General features: G+C 41.6%; 1 protein-coding gene across 2 annotated transcripts in view; it reads right to left on the bottom strand.

Moving 5' to 3' along the window:
• The window catches only part of ADK (adenosine kinase), a 289560-nt gene that overhangs the window by 70741 nt on the left and 197014 nt on the right, over positions 1–21805 (bottom strand). For both annotated transcript variants that reach the window (XM_075422902.1, XM_075422903.1), the window contains exon 7: positions 12600–12770. In XM_075422902.1, the coding sequence (XP_075279017.1) occupies positions 12600–12770 (171 nt within the window). The remainder of the gene's footprint in view (positions 1–12599; positions 12771–21805) is intronic.

Here is a 21805-nt window from a genome sequence, read left to right as displayed (position 1 = left end):
ATCAGATCAGCAATCTATCTAGCCCAGGACCCTGTCTGTGGAAAACTGTTACGGAGAAAACTGAAGGAAACGGAAAGTTCGCAGAACAGCCTGGTTTCCTTTAAACTCTCATTAAAGAGTTGGCTTTTACCCTGAAGAATAAGCGTGAAAGGCTGTTAACTGTGGATAGCCAAATTATCCGGTTCTCCAACTCTCCCCATCCACCGAACACTCCAAATCATTACTGAACCACTGAATGGATAGATTTTGAAAAAGAAAAATGAGGGGGTTTGCTTTGTGTTTCATCACATGAGATACTATTCCAAAAATTGTTACCTTGAGTAAGAGCCTCAAGAAAGAATGTCTGCCTAACTTACTCCTGAATTAAGCGCATTCCTGGGGCGATAACATTCCTCGTTAACCCACTGCATATTCTTCTCTCACGCTAGATCTGTCCAAATGCCCTCCAAAGTAACCAAGTTCTGTTAATTTCTGTTGTAGTATTCTGTACAGTGCACTTCAAAGTCCCAAAAAACCAAAAGAGAAACTGTTATTTAAGAATACTAGAGGTGAAGGTTGGCTAAAAAAGAGATAATTGACATTTAACTTCCTACCATAACTCCAGTGGAAGAAGTGCAAAACGAACAGGTATGCTTTGAATGAAGTCCGCCACAAGCACGACCCCTCCCTAAAATACTTAATAACTTTACCATAAAAAAGATAACTTTGGGATGATTTATGTTGTTGCCTCTATGCCAGCTTAAAAATTATCCCAAGAACACAGCTGCAGGTGATGCTAACACATGGAACACTTTGATTTGGATTTTCGCTTGCTCTACCTGAAATCTATACAGGCACCACTCATCCTGGGACACAAAGCTCTCGTTTGACACATGAAAGAAACTCTGAAGAATCTGCAGGTAGAGTTCCTATGGACTCCTGAAACGTATGGTTCCTATGGTGTGCTCTACATAAGGGGCCCCCCTCCCACCAGTGCTACCCTCTACGTGTGTCCACCCACCTCTCGGATAACGCATGTTCAGAGACAGGCTACAACTGGTCAGCGCAAGGCTCTGTACTTCCTCAGTTTTTTTCACCAGTTTAGATTCTAGAAGAAATTAATCTGGTTCCAGATAATAAGTGTTCCTTTTTGAGCAGTTAGACTCAGTAGTATGACTCATTATCATAATTTGCATCTACCAAGATACAGCTCCATCCAAATCTGGCATTTACTTTTGATGTTCACATCAAATGCATAGTGCTTGGCAACTCTACGTGCAGAATTTAAATTGACTGAACCATTGATCTGAAACTGGTATGTGTCCAAGACCACTCACAGATGTATCTACTGGTCTAGCAGAAAGTCCAAGGAAAGGAGACACACTAATCATAGCTGCTCCAAAACGACATATATATTAAATTTTGTCTGTGTTAAGACCATCTGACTGCCCATCCACACAGGTCATACATGTTTCAAAAAATGCTAAGAAAACTTCAGATGAACCAATGGTGAAAGACAACCGCAATTCCATGAAATTTCAGATATTCTTCCAGCTGGAGGAAGGTGCTCCTTTCAGAGCAATCAGAACTGCCCCACAACACATGGCTACCACTTCATTTCTCATGAAAAATTCAGTTCTTTTAAACGGTCTGGCTAGACAAGATAAAAATGCCCTGGTCCCTCAGAGGAATTCCAGAGCAGAAAGACACTTTGTTAAGAGATCCTGAAGAGGACCTAATTCTGCAAGGTCTCTCCCCTGCCAGGAGCCAAAGATATTGCTCCTGGCTTGGCCTCTCGGAATGACAAGCCCAGCATCCTTCAGCAGGACAGCCCCAGAGGAACAGAAATAAGCGTGCTGTTGACTGGCACCGGTAGGCTGGCTTCCACTCAAAGGACAATAACATTGAAATGAAGAAGCAGACTTTCTCAATAAAAACAATGAGTTTCTCCTGAATCAAGATCCAGCAATCTTTAGCATCCGAAAAATTTAAAATAAAACTCCTAACTCTAGAAATTTTGGGGACATCCTCAAATAGCCTATTCAGCTAGCAGGGCTGAACCTTGGCAACAGCAGGAGAGCTCGCAAAGTAGCACCAAGGACAGACTGGTTGGGCATCCTAAGGATCTTCCATTGGAATGTGTGCCACTTTCCCGTTGCTTTCAAGGGAGTTGCTCAAAGGCTAAAATTTTTGCTTATTTATAAGTACCACCCGCGGCCTTACGGAGCGGAGAGAACCAGCTGGCTCTGTGCTCTGAGGCTCGGCTGAGAAGCAGACACCGACAGCCGCTTCCTTCGCAAGGGTGGTGAGGAAGTCCTTCTCCTTAGCTGCGGTCGGGAAGAGGAAAGCATCTGCTTGTGAAATTGCTGCCTCCCAATGAAATAATTAGGGGATGAAGAACACCACGGCTTGCTGAATTTCGAATTCAGAGTAGGGGTCTCCCTCTATACAGCCAGAAACACCACCAAGAAACAGACAGATCTATATAATTCAAAATTTCTACCATCCCAGCCGTTAGACTGCGGCAATTCTTTCCTCTAGAGGAAATGACTAGGGAGAGACGAGTTTGTTCACTTCGAACAAAAACTACAGCAAAGCAATTTCTCCTCATTGCTTCCCTGGGAGGTCAATCTTTAAACAAACAGTATTGTAAGAGAGAATATGACCACTAAATCTCGAAATATAGCTTAAGGAGACACTTTCATGTGGCTGCAAAATTATTGCCCAAAGGCTGTTGTAAATGGGGTGGCTTATGCTTACAAATAAGGCAAGGTTTTAGAGATCAATTAATACCTTTGGGAAAACCATGGATGCTTTCATGTATCTTTTAGGTATTTTAGGTACGCTGCAACTGTATTTTTTTCTACTCCTTTTCCAAGCTCCTTTCCTAACTTTTTGACAACTCTTTGAAAAATTATTTAGAAATTAATCAAATATTTTGCAACCCTTGCATATATTTCTGACCCATTGCGTATGCTTCATAATATAGTGCACGTTTCACATTTAATGCCATTTATAGGAAGGACAAATTATGTTTTAGTTGTATAATTAGTAAATTTAATCAATGAAAATGCCCAGTATTATAAATGCTGATGTCCTCACTCTGAATTCTAATTCAAAATGAAAATACAGATTTTAGTCAACCACAGTTTAGCAGAAGTCAGCTCTAAATACCTTCAACGTATCTGTCAATGCATGAAGAAACAAATCTTTTTGTGCTGCTTACTCACACATAGCACCGTTTCAGGAGTCTAAAGGAAACGTCAGCGGGTGACCCTTATTCCTATCAAATCTACAAAACGCAGGAATCCCAGGGACAGAAGATTATACAACTAGTTGGAAAGCAGAGAGGGTTCAAATGCCTAGTTTTGCTCTTCTTTGTTGAAGAAAGTCAGAAAAGTGAAATTACTTAATAGATTTGTAATCAGATGTGAAACTCTTGACAGAATAAAAATATTCTTTGAGTTATGCAAGCAGGGTGAAGAAAGGTGTTGACAGAGAAAGATAACATGAGAAAGAAACCAGGTTTAGATTGCAGTTTTGTAAAAATAGTGCTATGTAATAGTACAGAAAAATGTGTTAACATAATAAAGATATTGCCAATTCTATTCTAAAGCCCTCAAACTATGTTTTCAAGATTAATTCCTTATAAAACAGTTTTAAAAACAAAAATCAAAAGCAGTTCTAATGCAGTTTCAACTTTGTTTTGTACAACTGCATGCTGGCAACTTTGAACACATTTTTCTTACGCAGCTTCAGCATTGCAATAATTACTAAAACATTTCCACACATACAGACTGGAAACCACATCTAGTTTTAGTCTCTGCTTTTATGATATTATATTGCATATTTTCTTGAAAAAAATCAGTTTAGAGCAGTTCAGTGTAGAGCAGCCTCCAGACAACACATGACCACAGGGTTTCGAACACTGTCATGGGCTTCTTACCGGCTCCTTACCTCTCCTTCCCTTTCCAAGTACCCTTGTTCAGACTCAAATTTATAAACACAGGAAGCATCAATACACACTCCTTAGGCAAATACAAGCTCTGTTATATAAAAACCTCTGTCCAAGAACTTTACAGCTAATATCTGAACTTATCCATGCAAAGTAACCTTCAAATACCTGCAAATAAAACTATATTGCATGGCTTGCATGTATAACATAAGGCAGGATTAAAAAGGGTACTGCTGTAAATACTACACTACTGAAATAAAATTAAGTCAGACAATGTCCCCAACTGTGTTCCTTTGGTATATTGCTTGGGAGACCCTAACAGTATAGACTGGTTAGATCAGTTAGAGAGGTTATCAGGCTCTCTCTTCCAAAGTCCTCTGTACCACTACGTATTACCCCCTTGTCTCGTCAGATCTAGTGATCCTGTTGCCCAGGAAAGCTGGATCTGCTCAGTGATTCAACGGTAATCCAGCCCACAGAAATTACTCTTGCTATGGACACAACACTGCTAAATCTGACTAGAGGGGGCAGATGAGATTCTGTGATAGGGGCTGGCGAGAAAGGTCTGCACCAGCTGACATGTAGATGTTATCCATGGGGACAACATGGCACTGCAGCCCTACAATTCACTGTAAGAACCCCAACAGGGGGAGACTCCCTAGTATATGTTGGTAAAAAGGCTTTAGCATGATCTAGCAATGCTCTGAATCAGAAACTGGCTGTATCTGCCCCAAACAGGGCTTGAAATGTGGAGACACTGAATAGACCTTAGCTGAATTGGAAAAGAAAAGCTTTATTGAAACCTAAATATTTTATCTGCATTGTTATCTGCAAATCATAGAATGGTTTGGGTTGGAAGGGTCCTTAAAGATCATTTTGTTCCAATCGCCCTGCTGTGGGCAGGGACCCCTTCCACCAGCCCAGGGTGCTCAGAGCTCCATCCAGCCTGGCCTTGAACACTGCCAGGAAGGGAGCAGCCACAGCTTCTCTGGGCAACCTGGGCCAGGGCCTCACCACCCTTATCATAAAGAATATCTTCCTTATATCTCATCTAAATCACCCCTCTTTCAGCTTGCAGCCGTCACCCCTTGTCCTGTCGCTCCATGCCCTTGTCACAAGCCCCTCTCCATCCCTCTCACAGGTCCCTCCAGGCACTGGCAGCTGCTCTAAGGTCTCCCCGCAGTCTGCTCTTCCCCAGGCTGAACAGCCCCAGCTCTCCCAGCCTTTCCTCCCAGCAGAGGGGTTCCAGCCCTCGGATCATTGCTGGGGCCTCCTCTGGCCCCGCTCCAGCAGCTCCAGCTCTGTCCTGTGCTGAGGGCTCCAGAGCTGGACACAGGGCTCCCGGGGGGGTCTCACCGGCGTGGAGCAGAGTTTGTCTGGTTCAATTATATTTGTCAGTGCCTCACCAACCTCAAATACCTCTGTGAAATTGAATTGTTCTGGATTTACATGGATTTAAAGAAGTTTTTGTGAACATTTCTGCCTTCATTCTACTTCTTGTCAACTATATAAACTAAATTTTATTAGTACTCTTGCTTTTGCAGCTCTTACATTCTATATTTGTATTATATATTATACATTTTTACCCTAGTACTGATTATTGAAAATGCACATGCAGTTTACCTTTAAAAGGCTTTCAGAGACATATGTTCATTTTACACTGAAAACTGGAAGCCAAATTCTACAGTCAGGTGAGTTTTGTCCTAAATTTACCCAGCAGCTGACAACACTTCAGGACATCGACTGAAGCGAAAAGTTAGAACTCGATTTTGCTTGTTCCTGGCTCTGCTCTTGCTGTCTGACCTTGGGCAAGGAACCTCTCAATCGTCCACCTGCGAAACGGAAACATGACTACACACCCACCTCGTTGGGTTATTCTGAGCTTTCATGTTTCGAAGTGCTACGAGAGGCGCTGGGAAGTGCTACAGAGTGAACAGGGTTATCCATCATCATCAGTAAAACACAAGCTGCCGAAGCACAGCGAAATCCGCCTTCCCTCCTCGCAGGACATGTTCTGTCTCGTGTTGCCTTCTAACCAGTATGTGTCATCTGAAAAGTATCTCAGCACTGCATAGTGTAAGGAAGGATAAATATCCCTAAGCATTCTGAGAGGTTACCAGAAAATATTTCTAGTTGTAAGAAGGGAAGCCTGTTGCGAAGTATATGCTGCTTCTAAATACCTGCTTGTTTTCCATCACAGGAAAAAAATGAAAGCCATTTTTGAGAGAGGATTCCTAAATTGCTTAAATAGCTAGACATTAGCTGAAAGCAGCACTAAATATCAATTTAAATACTTGGCTCTCAATTTTCCTTTCATTCATAATGTACTAGGTAAACTATACTAAAATAATTACTTGCTTATTACTCACGAATTTCAGTGCAGCAGCTGAGACAATGTAGATAAATAAGATGATTAATTGAAACAGAATGAATCACAACAAAATATGCTGTTGTATAAGGTATGATTAACTCCACAGTGATTCATATCATTTCAGATAACAGGGCTTTTATCAAAGACGGCTGCAAGGTTGGGAAATGATTTAAACGCATTTCATCTCAGAGAGCCACTGCAGTTCACAAGGGAGGGGGGGGGGGAGAAAAAAAACAGAAGAGAGAGGGAGAAGCAGATTCAGCAGCTGCAGCTGAAATAGCCCTGGGCTGTTTCAGCATCCTTCCCACAGCACATCTTTACAAAACGCCGCTGACATTACCAACCTCCCTTGTGCTAGTGACCCTCTCAGTTTTTTGGTGGGCCACAATTTATTAGATGTTCCAACACTGAGAAAGTTACTTCTATGACTTAAGCAGCAATATCACAATGCCACAGCTTTCCTATAATTGAAAACACAACACCTGCATCAGGAAATAAGTGTCAAAATTCTACAAAGACATCAAAGAAAAATAGTATTTATGTTTCCTCCATTCAAAATTACAATTTTTAATTCCCAGGCTCCCTCCAAAGACTTTGCAGCAATCTTAAATGTCGGATTTATAAAAAGAAGCTGCTATCTGTTTACTGCAGTTTAGAAAAGCAAACACCAGCCGCAGCTGACCTTACAAACCTCTACCTGTTAAAAGAGAAGAGAAGACGAGATGTCTCCTTACAAAATTTTTTCCCATGTGTATTTAATAAACTGGGTCAGCAATCTGCCTACAATATTTACCTGAACTGCAGACTCCCTGCAGGGGACTGAGCAAACCTCCGTCTCTCACTCCGCCTAGGAAAGGCAGATAATTACCCTCACCTCTGGGGCAAGGGTCTGAGAACTTCTGACAGCATCACGCAAAGGAAAACACCGGCGTACGAATTGAAACGCAAAACACTGACACCCAGCTTCATTTCATGTAAGATGATTAATGTTTCTGAAAACTTCATTCAAAATGAATAAAGCTGTAGAAGCTGAAGGTAAAGGTTGAGCTCATCAGGAAGACGGCCTGCCAACAACCACAGACTGAAAATAACCCCTCAGCAGGGACCAGTTCCAGTGAGCTAAAAAGAAAGACTCAGGGTCCCTTAAGGGCTCTTTACATAACATACGTGCAAGTTGGCAGCACAATAAAATGAGCCTCTTCAAGACACTCAGCTTCAAATACAATCTAGTATTTGCCTTCTACTAATAATTTCAAACAGTCAAAAATAATTTTAAATTCTTACTTGAAATACTTCAAACAGAAACAATGTGGTGATATTTATGGCATGACCAGCCATCTTTCGCCATGTTCCTTACTTCTCGACCCCATTTCACACAGAAGAACAGACTAAAACGTTTGTCTCCCTCTCATTATTTATTGAAAGTCAAACTGTATTTCCCTTCCTCCACACACCACATGACATCTGCCACCTGGTTTTCTCCTGTCTCTTACCTCTTACTCGTCTCCTCAGAGTCGGACACCAGTGTGACAGGACATGCAGGCAGCGTGGAAAAATATCTGCTGGGTCTACAAACAGCAGCAACTCCACCACTGTACATTCAGAACAACTCTGTTCTGCCATTATGAACGCACGCTAGTTTGGAAAGAGTCACCATCAGGCTCCTGTAGCTTACAAAAGTGACTGTGTCTCCTTCAAGAGTCTCGAGAGCTGCGGGCAGAGTCCTCAGCCTGCTCCCAGGTGGTCATCCCGCGGAGGCAATCTGCAGGCTGTCCACAGCGTCCTGTCTTCACGTACTATAGCAGAGTGCGTACGCAACTGCCATCTCGGGGTAAGCCCTCGTGTGCTGAACACAGTTTTATGCCAGAAAACTTTGCAGCAGCTCTGTTCGCTGCCCTGGTTAAAACAAGCCCAAAGCTACAGGCTGACTGCAAGTTCCCAGTCAGGGGCATGTTACCCACTGGTGTCAGTTTTAGATTTACCGGTTTTCCTTGCCATTCAAGAGAATTTTCCATGTCATTAAAGAAACTTGCCTTTGTAAAGGCTTATAAAGGTTCTTCAAGGCTGTGTTGAAACCACATCTATTTGTAGGGATCTTTATGTTAGTATTTGATACCTCACTTCAAAATATTTTAAATTCAGGAGGCACAGTGTACCATTTCGGTATAATTGTAAGGTGAAATGATGCCAAGACCTGTTTGATATCTCCTCGCATACAGAGGCACCCATCTTTTTAAAGCTCAGGGTTTGTAACTGCAGAACTACCACTGAAGCTATTGTCATTGCTTTTTACAAGACAGAAGTCTTGCACGTAACCTTCTTTCTTTTGAGCACATTTGCTGTCACAGCAGCATCAATTTCCCGACGAGCTTGCAGAAGCATCTGTCTTCGCATAACTTCAGCTCACAATCCTGTAATTAACTTGTTCAGAGACTGGGTGTTCAGAAGTAACAGCTCTTTACACTAGAGAGGAAGAGGATCTAATTTCCAAGAATAATTGTTATCTTAGTTTTCCTTATTATATTCGTGGTTTAGAAAAATGCATGATTTCTCTTCTACATAACCTCCTCAACTTTTACTGATCGCTGTACACTGTATACTGCGAGCGATATTGTTTGGTTATGGTTTATGTTGCAAAGCAACACACGAGAAGCTCACCATGTCTGTAATTCAAAAGTTGCTAAATTCTAAAATATCTCAGCGATGTCCTGCCTACATGGAGGAAGAGAACCCAGAAGTTCTTTACCCCCATCGCTATCTTAATAAATATTCCTCTGAGTCATGAATGACTGCCATATGCAGGGATGAATCATGTGAAGGCTTTGCCGGGTCCCTTGAGTTCTGAAAACCTCCCCAGGAAAGAAACTGCTCTCCAGCCACACGTCCCAACGTACACAGCCCCCCCCCCCCCCCCCCACAAGCCGCTCCTTCCCAGAGGGGCTGCCATTGCAACTCACAGCTTTTGGGGAGCCTGGAAATTGAGTTCAGACTCCTGAGCCCGTCACTGAGGCTTCGAGGAGTCAAGTGTATCTGAGACACCAAGCTTCAGCTCCAACTGGGAAACTGGAAAGAAGTCTGGGAAAGAAATGTATGCAGACGTCGGCTCCTTTACTCACCCAGTGTAACTGCTGTGCAGCAAACACTCCACAACTCCGTGTAGAGATGTAATTTTAAAAGCTTTCGCTCCTTCGACCATTCTGCTACTGAAAGTTACTTTGAGTTGTAAAATATGTATTCTAAGGTGAGCTTTTACAGATGAATTAATCAGCAACTTGTGACAAAGCAGTTATCATCAGGAGATAATTGACCTTATTTGAGAGTTAAGCATCCTGAGGCAAAGTAGAGTGTGCTTAATCTTGGCAGGTTAATTATCCAGTGATTATGGTAGCTTGGAAGGTATTATTGCTAAGAACCATTTGCAAAATGACACTATTAAAAAAACTTAATTTAATAAAAATTAAAAGCAATGACAATAATCAAGTTCTCCAGTCATGTATTGCCAGATAATGACTGCAGAATGGCCCTAATTGGTTAGCAGTGATGAACATATAACTATTCCTATTCTGAATGTTCTGTACTAAATTTATTATATGAAGTACAGTTAATAAGTATCAAAAATCCAGGACAAGGTGTTTGGTTAGTTACAGATGGGATTTAAATAAATGATCAAAGCACCAGTGGTCACTGAGCTAATGCTGAAACTGATCCTGGTACGGAGTTGCTACCCAGCATTCAGCATCTCCACTGAAGTAAAGGGTACGCTGGAATTTACATTCTAACCCAGAACATTTATTCTGAGAGGTTTATAACTTGCCCATTTTAATTACCATCTGGCTGAAACTTGAAATAACCAATCTCCATTCAGATGTGAATTTTTAAGTAGAGGACGTAATTGAAAATCACTTTGCCAATTGTTTTCAGTTTAGGAATGGCAGCAATTTGGAATTTTGCTGCTCTTGGATGTTATTGCATCACTCACAAAATAAACAGCTCAGTGCTTAACAATAAAATTGTATTTGTCTACAATGTGGAGTGAAGATAAATACATGGAAGAATAAAAATTGTGTCTGAGAGTACTGTTTGTACTAATGAAGTAACAACCAAGCCACTTAGTACGCCTTGCTTATATGTTAATTTAGGCACTTTCAGTATTTAACTAGCAAGACTGACAGGAAATCTAGCAAAAAGCAAAAGGAAATTGCAGTAAATGGGCAAAAATTTGGTGTTGGCTAGCTGAAGTAGTTCACTGCCCATCAAGACCTACACAAAGACAAAAAATTCCTGAATGTACTTGTAAGTTAAATGAATACAGGAGGAAAAAAAACCCCAAACCAAAAGAGGAAGCTGCTAGAAGGCAGAACCTGTCAGAAAGAGCTTCTCTTCAGTTTTGCGACTACTCTTTCCCACAAACCATACGCAGAGAGCAGGAATACTGACAATCACAAGATACTGCAGCGACTGCCATCTCGAAGTACACCATGCCAAGAGCGTGGCTTCGCCTCTCACAGAAAGACAGGAGAATCAACCACTGCAAACAGCATTTCAACAGCTCAGAAGCAGCCATGGCCAGCTTATATTGCAGGAAGCAGAGACTAAGAAATGACCAGGGTTCCAGCTGACGAATAGAAGTAACAAAGTCTAAGAGCCTGGTACTCTGGAGTATACATACACTGTACTGACAAGTTTAAGGATGATCACTTCTGCTTAAATAGTGTCTTTCACCCTGAAAAACACCAAAATGCTTCAGAAAATGTAGGGAGTCTTTCAACTTGAACATACACAACAATTCTATACAGTGTTTTACGCCAGCAAGCGAATGACACCATAGCAAACGAACGGCAGGGGAAATTATGGAAGTCCGAATAAAATTTCTAAAATCAGAATGTTGCTGGTATAGTGGACTATTGCTTACAAAGTGTGCAAATATACAAAAAGTAACAACTTCCATTTTATCTGCTGAAAAACAGCACCTCGCGAACCACTGCGATCTGAATTCTCTTAACAGGTCAACAGGGCAATATTTATATGAAAGACCAGCAAGGTTTAATCCCCGCAGTGTCTGTGAAGCCCTGCCGCCCAGACATTGCCTCGACTTGCTACTACTTCATTGGTGAAATCTGACAACATTTTCTTGTTGAGATTATACTGATATTTAATCAGAACATTCAGCAGCATCTTTGTGAGGACTGTCTCGTGAAAGACAGAATAAAGGTAACAGTTGGCAAGAGCAGCAAAATGTCTGCAAAATTTTTCTTCTGTATCATTAACTACAGTTAAAAAGGTTTTCCTTATCCTACTGCATTTAAAACCACTGCAATTTTCTTCATTTTATAAATACTTTCTTTGGTTTTTGAAAGCCCTATATCTGTAACAAAGCTAGCCCCTCGTGTGGAGACGTGGACAGGAGTGGAAAAACCGACTGGTGCCGGTGCAACTCCCTGTGCCGCCATCAGGAACAACCCCTGACAGGAACAAGTCACTTTCCCATAATTTTCCTGTGCGAATATAGTTATCTCCAGACACAAGCCCACACTGCATTTAGGTGTGTCACACTTTCCAAGGCTTTTTTTAACCTTTTTCTGCTGAGCAAACTAATAAATATTTAAGAGCACTTTCTGAAGTAGGGAAAAAAAAAAAAATCCCAAAGTGATCGCACTACAATGAGTGAAATGTGAATTCATCTGGCCTCTTATCACGGACTTCCAGGCAGGGTTTCCTGCAGTCTGCTGGCCAGCCGTGGCACAGCGAAGGTGAGCCTTCCTGAGACGGACTGCCAGTCCAGCCACCACAAAACCAACTAACACCTTCCAAACCGATGAACTGTTTCTTAGCTTTCTACCCCCACTTCTCCCCAAAGAGGTGTCTTCGTCACCGAAAACGCTATTTACAGCAGCAGTATGGAGATGGAAACAAGTTACAGAACCTCAGTAGCTCTGCAGGAGCCCTTCAGGTGGTTTCTTCCAGCAGAGAGTGACCTTCTGGGTGAGCACATCACACACATGGACAGCTATCATAAAGCAGCCAACATGCTGGCTATTTCCTCTTTTAACCTGGAGTAACTTGTTCACGTGTCTCTACACTAGAATGAGCAAGTTGTAAACCTCTAACAGGTCAAGTGACTTCTGTGGCACCTACTGAAATATCACAGTCCTGTGACCGTGGTATAATTTTCTAGTGACACTTCCCACGGTCAGTCCCTCACTGTAAATAACGGACAGCCAGGAAGCCGGCTCCTAGACACAAACAGCCCCATGCAAGAGATACAAACGCTTCAATTGCTTTCGTAACACTCACCGTCTCGTTTCCAAACAGGACGTCGACGTAAGGCATGACTTTCATCATCGGCTCCTTGTAGAACTGGCTAATAAAGGGTGCAGAGAGATTCAAGCTGAAGATCTTGTTGTTTGCAGAAGCCTGAGCAGCCACTTTTAATACTGCTTCTGGTGACACCGTCAGGAAGAACCCCTGCAAGCAGCCGAAAAAATCGATGTATGTTATCAGGAATCAGATGAAGTATGCTGCTTCTAGAAGGTCTCCCCCAGCCCACCTTTGTCCTACAAGTACACAGATCAAAACTTCTGGAAAACACTGCCTTTCCACTAAGGGATGATGGAGGCGACAGAGAATCTGTATACGCCCGGAATCACAGCCGTCCAAAATGAAACAGAGCTCTCCACCTCTGCCTTCCATGCAGTACACTTTCCCATGGCAGCTAAGACTACTGTTCATATTTTAAAAGCAGATATAACTCAAAATGTCCCTTTTTAGTAACAGAGTCAATCAAATTGCGCTGCTTAATTCCAAAGTGCAGTACAACGACTCTGTACAGAGCTAGGAGATTAATTAAATCCCTTGCCTGAAAAATTATTACCTTGTTTATAATAAAGATGTGGAGTATGCTGTCATTGTAGCAGTTGTTCTTGTTTTGCAGGGAACACCTCAGGGTCTTCATGTTTCCACACATGTATTTTATTCCCTGCCCTCCTCCCCCTGTATTGTTCTTTATTCTGAACATGAACGGTCCAGCAAGTACCAGTTGTGAAACAAAATAAACAGAACTCAACCAGAAGTGACTATTTGTCTACTAAATTGTGAATGCTGATTTCAACCCTGCACGAAGAGCAGTTCAAGGCTGCCATGTGGAATTTCGCACGTGTTCAACGAGTTACGTGAAGATCCCCTACGGTTTCACTAATCCACTAATGAGACAAAGGCTTAGTCTTTACACTAATTACACAAATTTTGTACGTTTAATTTTCATAATCCTAAACCCCATTTTACTAACTGTTCTCAAAACTCAGTGAGTAATAGCAATTTTCAAGCAAGAGCAGTGAGTGTTAAATTTAAGGCTGCAGATAACGTCTAGAGCACAGTAACAAATAACTTTGGGAGGGTCTGATAAATAAAACATGGTCTCAGTCCTATCTGTAACATCACCACCACGACACCCTGAAAGGTATAACAGTGAAATAGTCTTATTTTCCAGTTTTAATCCATATTATGTTTTCAGATCACAGAATATCTGTATTTTTATCCCGCATACTTCAGCTCACAGATCATCTTAGGCACTCTGCTCACTGGGAAAAAATAATACAATGAAAAGTCTACAGATTAAAGACTACTTAGAAAGTCCTTCTATTTATTTCTTCTTACTCCACGCTCTCCAGTCTAACAAACACGTGACTGATTTCAAAATCTGGGCACGATTCGCTACACGACAATCCAAGTCCACAGGGCCAAGAATGCTTTGCATCTCGTGGAGTTGCTCAGTACCTTCAATGACTGGAAGCCTGTAAACAGTCAAGCTTCTCGGCTATTTTTACATTCTGAAGAATTAACATGAACAGTTTATATAACATCTCGTCTCCATAGTAATCTCTGCCACCTTTTAGTTTTTCATTTAACGAACAGAGTTGGATTTTTAAAGGACAGGTCCAAGCACAAAACACAAACCTTTTGAGGCTAACGTGCTGCCAGCTATGGATAGATCACAGACTGCTATACAGTGGCCTACATGAATAGTAACCTGGTCAAATAATTAGGCTCCTTACCAATTTCAGGCTGAAAACTTCATCTGAACTAAAATACATCTGATTGTAATTTAAGGTACAGAACACTATCCTCGTGAGAGCTAACTCAGGCCTGCTTCCAACTCCCTTCTCCTTGGAAAGGCAACATGAAAGCATGGAGATGCAGATAGGAGAGCTCGCTTTTCAGATCCTGCAAAGTAAAGGCCAGGAACTCTCAAAGGCTACAGCTCTGTCTTCTGGGTTTCCTAAAAAACACTTCTGCCATTTAACTGCATTCTTCCAAGCGTTTTTTTATATTTTTATTTAAATAATTATTTGACATTAAAACATCTAGAAACGAAGAGCTGTGTGTATGAGAACTCCTACTACAACTTTGCCAAGTATAACATTTCTTTGAAAAAAAAAAGTAGCAATAAAAAGAAGTTACAGCAGTACAATTCACACAATGGAATTAAGTAGGAAGAAAATGTATAAAATCTGAACTGAACAGATTTGGGCTTAAAGCAACCTAATTAGACCACCCCCTCCCACTCCCCCCACCGCCAAGTATTTAAATTGAGTCTCTCTATTTGCAGTGGAATTCCAACTAAAGCTATGGCCAGTACAGTGACAGGAACCCAGCTTCCCAGGTTTGAACTACAGCTAGATCAGCCACAGACCTTGCTATTGCAGCCTGCTACAATTCTGAGCAGCAATGAACTCCGCTAAAACCAACAGATTTTCTTACGTCTCACTGGGACTCACAACACAGTCACTCCGTGGCGTCCTCAGAACCGCAGCCCACGCGCTGCTGCAGCTACCACTGGTTTTTGGTCAGACAGATGCATACCAAGGAATGTCTAAATCAACTGCTCCCGCCTACCCTAACCATTAACTGTTAGCCAGCGTCAGCTTTGGGAGTGGGACATACGCCTATCTCCGTACCACTGGAGGAAAAGATTTTGTATTTCACTAGTAAGAAGCTCTACACGTACTAACGAGAAGGTTAAGAGGCCTCTCAGAAGATGTTCTATTCCAGCCTACACACCTCAGTCTGGTTCTGAGAGCTCTGGGAACCTTTTCAGCCTCAAAACCCCAAAGCTACCTTAAAACAGCTATGAGGAAAACACCTGTAATCAAAAGGTGAGACAGTTAATATACAGAAATTCCAACAGCCTGGGAAACTTAGGTTGCATTTATATACGAAATGAAATGACTGTATGTATCTACGTGAAAGAATAATGTACATACAAGGATATAGGATAATTAGACAACGCGGTCAAAGATAGTGAACGGCAGCAATATTGTACTAAGAAAACCGATTCAACACGAAAGGCTCTCAGACATACTAGCAGCATGCAGTGTTCCTTTGGCGTGCACTGATTGAGACCGAGTACACCAGATGCTGCTGCGTCACGATGTGCCACTATTCTCTGCTGCTCAGATGCAATGAGCCTCTTCTCTAAGCCAGGAGGAAGGTACCACTGCACCGCCGGCCAGAGAGCAAGGCTGAACACACACCAAGAAAACAGGACGATAGACTGAGTTCTTTATATGCTTGTTTGTGTGTACACACATGCAAAACATAACGATACTTTTCTTATGCTCTGCAAGCGGTCCTTCTGCTTAAATACAGCCCTTCAGTGGAGAAAAATATTCTCCTTGTGCGACAAAGAGAAACAAAAAGAAAGAAATAAGAAAAAACACATTTGTGTATTGCAGACACCTAGCTATGGGAGATACAGTAGCTCCTTTGTAACTTAAGAGCTTTTAAAATTCAACATTAAGATGCACGTGATGGACAAAGTCAAGAGAGAGTATCATACTGATCTCACTTTTACAATATTCAGGAATACTTTGATGCACCTTTTAAAACACGCCAATGTACTGTGAGTATAGGCTAGTCTTTTACACTGATGTCTTTTTTTCATAGACACCAGCATTAGCAGAAGGATCCGGTGGGTTTATACACAAGCAATTTGTCTTTGCAAGTCATCTCTCGCACTTTTAGCACATGCAGAGCCAGAGGGTTTCTTCCGACCTACGCTCAGCACATCCCGCACGAGCTATAGCAGCAAATTCAGGGTGCCAAAAGTGTTGGCAGCGCAGAATCAGAGAGCGCTGAAGGACCTCATGAAGCCAGAGCGTCTTTGGCTTTGGTGAAAGCAATTCTGTGTCAGGCATTCCGTCCAAACCGAGAAGTCTTGCTGTCATTTGCTCACGTGAGATAAGGTGCTTGCACTGAACTCGTCTAGATTACATATATGCAATATCTGCACAATGAGGATCAAGATTACTTTTTTAAGTCAGTGAGTATTCCCTTAAAGCCAAAATTGAAGCCTGAAACCTAGCGCACATTTAGACAGATCCAAGATGACAACAAACAGCTCTGCAAGTTTGGATTTATTATTGTTTAATAGCACAGAAGGAATGATTGCATAAGAATATACAGAGATGATAAAAATGAAGGTTGTTTTCAAACCTACTACCCCCAAAACGCATTTGCCCTCTCTTGTCTCTAGCTGTTCCTCTTGCCACTCCCGTTTGCAGAGTGGGTTACGCGAAAATAACTTCGCCACATGAGTGACAGGATTTTGAACCATGGTATTCTGAGCTGATTTTGAAATGCCATTTGGTAACAATGCAAAATCAATAAATCGCAAGTGTGAATCAAAATATTTGACTTTCAGAAACACATATACAACAGTCTGCTGCCATTTAAGATGAGTTATTTTCTGCCAACATGAAAGGAACACATCATTTAATCCAAAATTATTGTATAGCAAGCATTTACGTAAAAAATCAATTATGATGACATCACGCTCTCCTCTATCTGAAGGGAGGAATTCTTCAGGCACACAGAAAGTTTGACAGTTCCATAGTGACAGTCCTGATAAACACTGTGATTCACTCCAGCCCTGCAGCAATCGCCCAGCTCCGAGCGTGCTGGCAGTTCCAGCCCAAGAGCGAGACAGCTCAGGTGCCAAAAGAACTCGCTCCGTGAAATGCCAGACATACCCGAGTCAGAGCTCTTGGCCCTGGTGAAGGTTCCCGTATTCTGCGCACAAAGAGAACGTCAAGGCACACGCTTGGGCAGAAGAGATTTCCCTCAGCTCTGCCCCGGTCTCGTCTGCCGCAGTCTAGCAGAGAGATCAGGGCTTGGGAGGAGCGAAGCTGCAACGCGCAGCGATGCCGGGGACGGAGAAGGAGCCGCCAGGTAACTGCTCCAGCCAGAACCACCTCCCCAAGACTTCCAGGCACCCTCACAACCAGAAGAGACCAAAAGCCCTTCATCTTGCAGCCTCTGAGCGGCACGGAGCACAGGCTTGGCGCAGCCCGAGTCCCACCCACCGGGAGACAAGGCCAGGAAACCATCTTTCTTCTGAACGGGAACCAGAAGGAGTCTTCTTGGAAAGTTAGAGCAAAAGCTATTCATCCATCTTGGTACTTCTGCGAGTTTAAAGGAGAAGGGGACAATTTTCAAACTATCTTTAAGACTGAAATATCAGAGCACAATGCTTGGAATGTGCAACACTGTGAAGTTAGCAGCCCCACCGACCCCTCACCTCTTCCTCCGAGTTTTGAGCATTGATGCTTGCAACCTGTCCTGCTTGACACTATCTGTTAAATTCTGTTCCTTACTGAGATACCACAGAAGAGTATCAAATGATAGAGATAGTAAAACACTCTCGATGTGCAAAATACCTGCAGAAATAATTAACAAACCCCCACAAATTAAATAAACAACATGACCTTTATTAATCAAGGTGCTTGTGCTTGAAGCCGTTTTTTCCTTTCTCTGGGAAGGCCAAAGCTCTATGTAACTATCAACCTGGGAAATGTTCAGTCTGTAAATTAGGGCAATACATGAAGGCTATTTTAATCTATGTACCTGTTTGTCACGTAATAGGTCATTTAGGAACTTAGAAAATGCCTACACAGTATCCAGTGCATTTTGGAACTATATTTTATCTTGTAGTGATCAGCAAGCAGTTACTTACTGAAACAAAACCTGCTGCTTTTCGTCCAACTCCTACTTGCGACAGTTGTTTTAAATCAGAAAGCAAGGACAGCGAGAACGCAGCAATTTCTCTGAGTAATTGTTTTGGCTTGTTCCTGCATGCATTGTTTATTTTTATGAAAGTATTGCTTTATAACTGGAAAATGACTAAGCTGTAAACTATTGTTTTATCATTCTGAGTGGCCAGAGTTTCTGTTCTTGATACAAGCCAAGTTTCAAACAGTTTTCAGTGCCATCAGAGAAAATCCTAGCCGTCAGTGAACGTGCCTCTATTGCCCATGACATTTTCCTCTGCACCGGTGCCAGCGCGTCAGGAGGACAGGATTGCTTTCAGCTGCCAACAGCTGCTTTGTTGCTAAAGTCAACTCCGATTGCTGCCATATTAGTATCTACCCGATTACAACGGTAGCAGAAAACCTCCAATATTTGACATTATATGTTAAAGAAAACTATTATTTTATGCATATATTCACCATTTCTTTTTAGTTGCAAACAATTTGGAAATCTTCTTCAATTCTGATTACTATTGATTGAATTAAGCGCTCTCCAGGAAGTTCTTCCAAGCCCTATTTAGGACAAAATAATTGTGTGACTTTACGTGTGAGATGTCTGCTCCCCGCGCGTCTAGCTGAGAACATTAACGGTGAGGCAGAGGTGCACACACACCTGCGAGGGAGCAGTAATACATCTAGTTCTGGTGCAGGGAAATCTCACCCCAATTCAAAAATTCTCATGCTTCACTGGAAACTACAAAGTTATTTAAGCTCATTTTGGTAAGATGAATCAAGATCTTAAGCTGAGGGTTTGACGCAGCTCCCTCACGTCTGCTCTTCTGTGAGGAAGCAAAAACCTCTGTATTCTCTCTGAAGTTCAGCATAGAGTTTTACGTGAGTTTATTAAGCTCAGGGAGCGAGATGTCTATCTTTATTTGTAGTGAATTTATAAAAAAAAAATTTTGGAGGAAGTATTAAACATCATCTGGGAGACAGGTGCTTAGGGATTTTATTACTTTGATTAAGCAATTCAACCTTTTTTGCCTCTGTTTACCCACTTGCAAAATAGTTATAATGATAAATACACCTCCATTGGCAGAACCAGTGGGAGGTTGAATTACTTAACATTACTGAAATGACTGAAATTCTGTGCTGAAAGGTATTATAAAATACAGGGTATTACCATCAATAAAACAGAAGCTGCAAATCAAACAAGCTATGATAAAGAACTAGCCACTTTTTTCTTCCTTTCTCCTAGTATCCACAAACACTTTGTTGTACTTTTTCTTCATTGAAAACCGATTTAATCCTTATTGAGAAAGCAATGCATCTTCAAAGAGTTGTTAAATTGTGGATTAAAGAGGGAAACTGTTTCTTTCACATGTCATCCTTCTACAACAACTCTTCATCAACACCAGGTTTGCCAAACCCATCTATTCCTATGGGAATAATGTTGTGTTTAGACCAAAAAGTAGACTCAGGCATACCAATTCTCGTTTAATGAAACAATAAGCAGAAGTCTAAAAAGCAGTAATTACATTATTTATGATGCTTGGAACAATGAGATAATTGGTTTTCAATCTTAATTCCCACAATTTTGAGCAGAATCCCAGAGTGCCCGTCCTGGCAGAGCAGCCTTTCAGCAAGTAAAGAAGAAGGTATGGTTAATTTAGGCCCTCGATCAGTGTGCAACGTTTGCTTTTTTGTGTATGGCTAGTTACATTAATATAATTTGGCATGTCATTAATTATGTAAACATCAACCATATGTTAAATTCATTCAAGTTTGGTGTGTACATAATATTTACAGTATATTAGCAAATTGAGAGAATCCGTGTAACTACAAACGCATCGAGAATTTCTAATTCTCTAGACAGTTCATCCGCAGTGTGAAAGCTCTATAAGCAAACATTTACAACGAGCCTACTCCTTGCTTATTCTAATTGCCTTGAACAAGAAGAGAACAAATACGAGTATCTTTTTAATCAGATGTGCTTACACCAGCACAACGGTTTATTTTATGAAGACAGGTAAAACCCTCCAGGACCGAAACAACGACTGGTGTATTAGTAGGTAACCAACACTGACTGACTGGGTCTCAAAAGGTCTTGTCAAAACCCAGATTATTTTATATGGTTGTACAAAGTCTGGGGGAAAACCATTCAAAGCTTGAGTATCAGTACTGCTTAATTCAGAATTTTATCTTTAATATTCCATGGCGTGAAAAATCACAAAAATTCTTCTGCTGTGTACATGCAAGAGACTTTCTGGTCGTGTGACTATGCACACAAATACTGTGACTTTTGGAGTGGAGGGGGAAACTCCTGCCCTGCTGTATTGATAAATATTAGTTCCCCTGAACACAAAAAATGGAAGAAAAATCCCCACCAACCTCCTGCTCTACACCAGTTTATACTGCTCTGCCGATGCCCTCCGAGAGGCGACACAGGGGAGTGCAATTGCTATGCAATATAAACAAAGACAGGAATGAGTCCAAGGCCATGACAAATAACTCAACTCCAGCATGACTTCTCTACCTTACGGATTTCCCTGTCAACACCACGGTCATGCTATGAAAGGCTTCACTTAAATTCAGGTTAGAACACAGAGATATGAGGTATAATAAAACATAGGTATGTTTTTCCCTAAGCACTCTTACACTGAAATGCTCAAGCAGAAACCTTTCGTCCCTCCCCCCAACCACCTTTGAGATCTTGTAAATTGTAAGAACATCGCAGCACAGGGATTAAATATTAATCAAAGTCATTACCATCATCGCTGGAACATATTTCAAGAGCCCCAAAGAGCGAGCACATTATTTCACTAATGAAGATGGTATCATCAGAAAGACTACACTGATAATGCTAGGTACGAAGAGAAAAAAAGAAACGATCGAGAGGTAGCACAAAAGCTTTCTGAAGCTTCTTGCACTGTTCAAATGCTAACTCATCCTTTAACTGACTCACCATGGACAAAACAGAGCTCTGTATAGAACCACAGAAGCACACAGGGTATTTACAAAATGTAATTCTGCCAGAGAAAAAAAAATCCTGAACAAAAACCTAAGGATCCCAACTCCGTACGTGGTATCAGTGAAAATGCAGAGCAGCTCTACAGCTCCAGCGGAGCCGTGAATTCACCCGGTGCGCAACAGGGCTACCCGAGCACAGCCACCGCCGCTCACAGGAGGACCTGCTCCTTGCAGTAAAGCAATGACAAGCTTTACGGAATAAGAGGACTTTTCCTATTTGCAAATTAAGGTGTAAATGATTAATAAAACAACTACGCTCTCCCGCTCCCCAAGGTATTTGCTAGTTGATTTTAAACAGCCTACGTATCCTTACGTTTAATTTAATGCATAAGCACCGGTATCGCATAAAATCAAGTACATAGTAAAATAAAATGCTCAGAAGAACTAAAAAAGTAATTGGCAAAATAATAAAGGATGTATTTCTTTCAATTACTGGCTTACCAAGTT

The sequence above is a fragment of the Opisthocomus hoazin genome, chromosome 6, assembly GCF_030867145.1.
Source record: "Opisthocomus hoazin isolate bOpiHoa1 chromosome 6, bOpiHoa1.hap1, whole genome shotgun sequence".
In the NCBI taxonomy this organism is placed as follows: Eukaryota; Metazoa; Chordata; class Aves; order Opisthocomiformes; family Opisthocomidae; genus Opisthocomus; species Opisthocomus hoazin.
This window is presented reverse-complemented; position numbering and strand designations above follow the sequence as displayed.